The sequence below is a fragment of the Serinus canaria genome, chromosome 3, assembly GCF_022539315.1.
Source record: "Serinus canaria isolate serCan28SL12 chromosome 3, serCan2020, whole genome shotgun sequence".
Lineage (NCBI taxonomy): Eukaryota > Metazoa > Chordata > Aves > Passeriformes > Fringillidae > Serinus > Serinus canaria.
In genome coordinates, this window is record NC_066316.1 from 50,628,177 (window position 1) to 50,633,875 (window position 5,699).

General features: G+C 42.4%; 1 protein-coding gene across 1 annotated transcript in view; it reads right to left on the reverse strand.

Annotated features, from left to right (window-relative positions):
- Positions 1-4,519, reverse strand: part of TXLNB (taxilin beta) — a 28,402-nt gene extending 23,883 nt beyond the window's left edge. Inside the window, exons 1-2 of the mRNA XM_009092809.4 lie at positions 4,117-4,519; positions 2,101-2,192 (exon numbers count right to left, since the gene is read on the reverse strand). Coding sequence (XP_009091057.3) covers positions 2,101-2,192; positions 4,117-4,519 — 495 coding nt within the window. The remainder of the gene's footprint in view (positions 1-2,100; positions 2,193-4,116) is intronic.
- Between the last annotated feature and the right edge of the window lie 1,180 nt (positions 4,520-5,699).

Below are 5,699 nucleotides of genomic sequence, written 5' to 3' on the forward strand. Positions count from 1 at the left end.
CTCAGTGGATAATGATTTATCCAAATTTCACAATTCACTCAAACTGTGCTTGAGATAGGGGGCTCAGAATAAATCTGGTATTAATCATGATATGAGAAGTCTTCCATGCATTTTTTTTTTTTTGCTTTTTTTCCCCCATTAATATTACTTGCACTAGAAACTTATATCTCAAAGTTCTCAGGAATATCTAAGACATGGTGTTACTTTTGCAATGAAGAAGGTAATACACTGGTAAATAGGAATGCCTAAATGGTCCCCAATGATAAATTTTTATGAATAATTACTGAAATAGAAGCTAAAATTTACTGCAAATAGAAGCAATTTTGACTTTTGAAAGCTGTCATAGAGAAATAGTCAATTTAGGAAAGAAAAGTTTCATCTTGATCCCAACTGCAGACAATGTCAGAGCTTGTATTTATTTTTTAGCATATTGTTCTTGTACCCAGCACTTGTGAGACTCGCAGGACCTCTGAAAATAATCCAGTTATAAACAATTCTGTGACAGCTGTTTGTAAGCAAAAGCTATTGCAAACCACAGTCTGCTTTGCTAACCTGACACACTGGATTTAGTGAATGACATGTTCTCTGTTGGTGAGTAGTGTGGCAGAGCTCGTGCCCAAATGCCTATCCCACTTCCCCAACCCCCCTGGCATGGCTTCTATCTTCACCAGCCCCTACTCCAGCCTGCAGTGTACCCACAGTACAGACTGTGCCAGGGCATGGGCTGGCAGGGACATAACATTGCTGGGGCCTCTTCAGCTACACTACTTGCAGCAGGGGAAGCACTGCCAAGCACCCAGCTCCATCTATCACATGGCTACACCTTCCCCTGAGCTGTGCTGCAACAAGTGTTTGTGACACTACACGGCTCACCAGACCAGGAGCTGATCTGGCCGGAAAACAGCTCAGCAAAAGCAAGATGTGATTCAAAGTGTGTGATGGGGATGGACAGGAGGGAGCAGGGAGAGCAGTCACAGCTACAGCCAACTGCTGACAAGCCATTAATCATCATACACTCCTCAGCCACTTCAAGTGAGCAGGCTGAGGCTGTCTCCAACAAGGTTTTTGTTGTATTTAAGGAATGATTTATTTCAGTGATATTGCACAGTATGTCAGAAACAAGTGTTCAGTACTCTTGCTTTAGCACCTTTCTCCTGCATGGGCTACTGGCAATACAGCCCCTGCTTTATACAGTGCTGCAATGCCATTTGAATGCAGTGGAGAGTGCTTTGTAGAGGAAGAAAACCTATTTCAGTTAATCCGAGAGCATGAAGTCCCTTTAAGCATGAGATAAACTATGAACAGCCTGAACCCAATTTAAGAAATCAGAGGATTTTACATGAAAAACGGAAAGCTAAATTTCACTTCACATTATGATGAGACATGGACACATCTGTGCATAAAACCAATTAAAAAGTCAATGTTCTGCTTCACACATTTTTCAGCACTCCACAAAGCATAAAATGCTGCAGCCTTATCATTTGTAAAATTTCCACAGTTTATGGTCATACAGTCCTTTGACTACAAAGGAAAATATCCCTTCATCTGAAAATAACCTATCTTAAATGTGGAAAGAACAGTCAGGTAGGTGGCATTGTTACAGGAGTGACATTATGGTGGCAGGGGCTTTGACTCTTCATTTCATTGTGCTGTGGCTTCTCTTACAATTAGTCTCAGTTGTCTATTATCTGCTTCCTAATACAGGAAGCTTTATACTAAATCCTGTATTATTTTCATTTTGATGAAATTACCAATGCATAATTTAAAACAATACCTGCAACAGAAACATGCAAAACTCCTTGCAGGAGGTGAAGGCAGGAGCCTAAACACCAGTCTCCAGGGTGGGCCAGTTTGGTAGATTTGCCTTTAAGTACAAATATTCTGCCTCATCAACTTTCTGGCCCAAATCTTGTTTACCTCACTTTTTTACTTTTTTTCTCTTTTTCACCCATACTTATCTGACCATGACAATTGTATTGGGATTCACTTATCAGGACAGACACTACTGGTATGTGAGGTTTGACCCTGCTGCATGTCATGTGTTTTTTATACCTTTTTGTGTAGGCAATTTGCACAGAAAAGAGCCAACATTGTACTCACCAGCTCAGCATACTTCTTAAACAACAGGTCCAGCTTCTCTTCTGGAGTATTCAGCTTATTCAAAGTTTGCATCAGTAGGGTGGCTTCTTTTCCTTAGAAAGAGAGGAAGCAGGGATTTGATGCTAGAGGTAGCTGATGTACTATTATGAAATTAGTTGTTTGATGCATTGGTCTGTAAAAACACAGGCTGAAATAAGGCATTTTGGAAGGAAAGGAATAATTTTTGCTGTAAATTTCTCAGTTTTTCTTTGCCCCATAAGAGCAAACATGCTGGGACTTTCCTCCATTTCAGACCTCAATAATGGGCTTTTTTCTAACAAAAGCATTGTCTGTGAAATGCTTTTGTCCGGTGTAGTCTGATTTTTATTCAATGTCTTTGCAAGATGATTAGGTCAGACACATGGCACATTTGACTGAAATAGGACAGAAAGGGCCTGAACCCCAAAGGCTCAGGAACAGCTCTCTTTGCAAGTGAAAGTGGATCAAGTCTGGTGTATTCAGCTCCTTTGCTGATCAACCCACACAAAACATCAAGAACATTAGGTCAGATATAGAGACTATGGTGTGGAAGTAAACAATCAGAGGGTGTAGGTGCTGCCAGCCAGGTCTGGGCTATGTGATACTCCTGTAAATCAGTTCCCTGGCTTGGTGGAGAAATCTTGTATTCCAGAGGGAGTCTAATAACTCCCTGGGCGTGCAAAGCCAAATCGCTGCACAGCCATTTAGGTATTGCTTCTCCTCTGACGCCTCTTGGTTTTCATTTCAGCCCCAGGTATGAGCTGGAGCTTGAACACTGCTTGTTCATCAAATACAAAGTGTCCCTGACATCCCTGGAGATAAGGCTGCCTGTGGTCCCAGGGGCTTGGACATGCTTTTCCAAATGCTCCTTCCTGCGACTGTTGGACAAAATCTGCTTTCTGCTTTGGGCTGGACATTTTCTGTGTTTTCAATTCTAGTGCAGACCAGGAGTACTGTCTCTGGAGAAAATCCTTTATTTCACACTAAATGCTCTCTACAGCATCAGCATAAATAAGTGGAAGTGAGCTAAAATCAAATCCTGTTGTGAACTGTCACAAGGGCAGATGGAGCACTGTGTGTTGGTAGGGTTTTTACTGAGCTTGATGAGCTACCAGTAACAGCACCAAAGCCAAGGCAGTAGAAACTGAGGAATTTTCTTCTGGACATTCAAAGAATTTTTGAGGAAAAAAATCCATACCATGTCCTATGCTTAGCCCCTTGTCTGTAAGAATGTCTGTGGTGATTCATTACAGGCTTAGTCTGCATTTGAGTTTGGGCTCTCATGCAAAGGAGAGGCTTGAAGATTGGCTGGAGTTAAATGTAGGAAGGGAAGTAATTTACATCTATATTAGATTAGAATGTAACTACATTGCTCTCTAGTGGCTACCCAGCAGAAAGTACACGTATTCAAAACCTTGCCAAGACTTCTTTCTAGCTCAGCTGACAGCCCTGCCAGGGCTGAGGTGTTAGAGAACAAATGTATTGGCTTATTTCATATATACTATATGATGAGTCCAGGGGTTTACTAAATGAAAAATAACCTGGGCATGACAGTAAACTTTTTCTGCAGGTCCCATGCCACACAGTAGCACCATTATTACTGTTGTGACCAGTGAGTAGTCATATCTGAGCAGACAGGAGAAGAAAACATTCACTAAAGTACAGATAAGAGGCTATGTTTTCCTTCTTGTAAGTGACTTTGTGCCATGTGTCATTGCACTGACAGCTTTGGCTAACCAATGTGGGTGGCCTAGTAGTACATCAGTGTTGTGTGATGCAATTCTTACTTTTAAAGAGCTAATATCTGATACAGCCTACATGTTGGGTAGTGCCAAAAGTAATTATCAGTTATAGAAAAGTTGTAAAGATCACTATAATTTTCAGTGGTAGCTGGAGGTCCCTAACATCCATACCAGAAACTTAACATGGTAAAGAGCAAGGACCAGGGAGTTCTCACTTGCGTTTGCAGAAGGGCTGTGTGAGTATGTAAATACTTACCTAGTCCCTTCAGGATTTTCTTCTCCAGCTTCTGCTCCTTGTTGCTGCTGGGCTCTTTTGCTTTGGAAGCATCCCCAGGAACCAGCTTCTCTTTCTCACTCTCTTCATTTCCATCTTCATACTCTGCATCCTCCAAGCTGCCTGGCTCTCCCTTCTCAGGCCTGTCTGCTCCTGTAGCAGTGCTTTCCTTCTCCATCAGGCTCGTGGCAGACCCGTAGGTTTTAATGATGTCCTCCAGCTGCCGGCTCAGCTCCTCTGAGATGTCACACACGGCTTCTTTGGGCCAGCTGCTTGGCTGCTCCATGGGGACTGGAGCAGGGGATGGCAGGCCAGAGGCAGGTTTGTCCCCACTCTGCCCCTGGATGTCCTGCCCAGGTGAGGTGGAAGACTGGTCATTCTCCATGCTTAGTGCAGCACCTGACAGAAAAACAAATGGAGGGTTAATTTAAAGGCATAGAACTAGCCATATGAAGAATTAGACATCAAGATGTTCCCAAAGCTTGGCCAGCATGTGAGTGATTTTGTGTGAAATTTGTGATGGCAGCTTATCCATTGGTTCTGGCTTGACAAATATGTCACACTTAGATAAATAACGAAGGTGATTTGCCTGCAAAGAGAAAGGCAAATTATATATTTTCCAAGAGAAAAGCCTACCCAAATCTGACACTTAAAAATGAAAACCTCTTATTCCTACTGACAGCAATGACACATGAAATGACACCCCAGTCACTTATACTATTTTCCTCCTTGAATAAAATATTTGCCACATGTTTACTTTTCTTGATCTGTTTACCTGTAACACAGGCTTCCGATATGGGCAGCTTCACTTCAGAGCTGCATTAGTTTCATTTCCTGCTTCTCTCCTGTTGACACATCTTAAGTCAATAATCACAAAAAATATTTTAATATTTTTAATATTTTAATAGTTATGTTTTCAGTGCAGCTGAAAATTGCACTGTGCCCTTAGAAAGCCCAGCATGGTGCTTGATCTACAAGAGACGTGGTTTGGTACCATCACAATAACAGCAAAGAAGAGGATTAACAGCTATAAACCACCCTTCTCTTGTACTTGCTGCATGCTGCTGACAGCTTCTTTGACAAAGTACAAACTACAGAATAAATCACAGTGAAATAAATCCAACCACACATAACATAGTTTGATAGTCCATGGTGTTTTGTGGGGTGAATTTCAGCTACTTTATTCCCCGTGTGCAAAGGGAAGCTTTTGTTTTCTCAGGTTTCTGAGCAGCTGCACTCAGCCAGGCAAATACAGAGCCCCCAGCATATCTGTGTTCCTGCTCTGGCTTACCCAGGACCTGGTAATGAGGTTGTCAGCAAGAGCATCCTCAGCACCAGGAAAACTCAGAGTAGTGAAGGCCCCTTCCCTCTTAGAGGGAGAGGCTGCTGGCACCTCTGCATTGCCCTCCTGAAATAAGGCAGAGGTGTGGGGTGCACAGCTGGACCTTGATCTGCAACTAACCTCCACTACTGCTTGATTGCAGACTCTGTACTCTTTGCAGCCATGAGTCCTTTCTCTCTCTTTTCCAGACTGATTATTGTTCCTTTCCCTAATAATATGATAA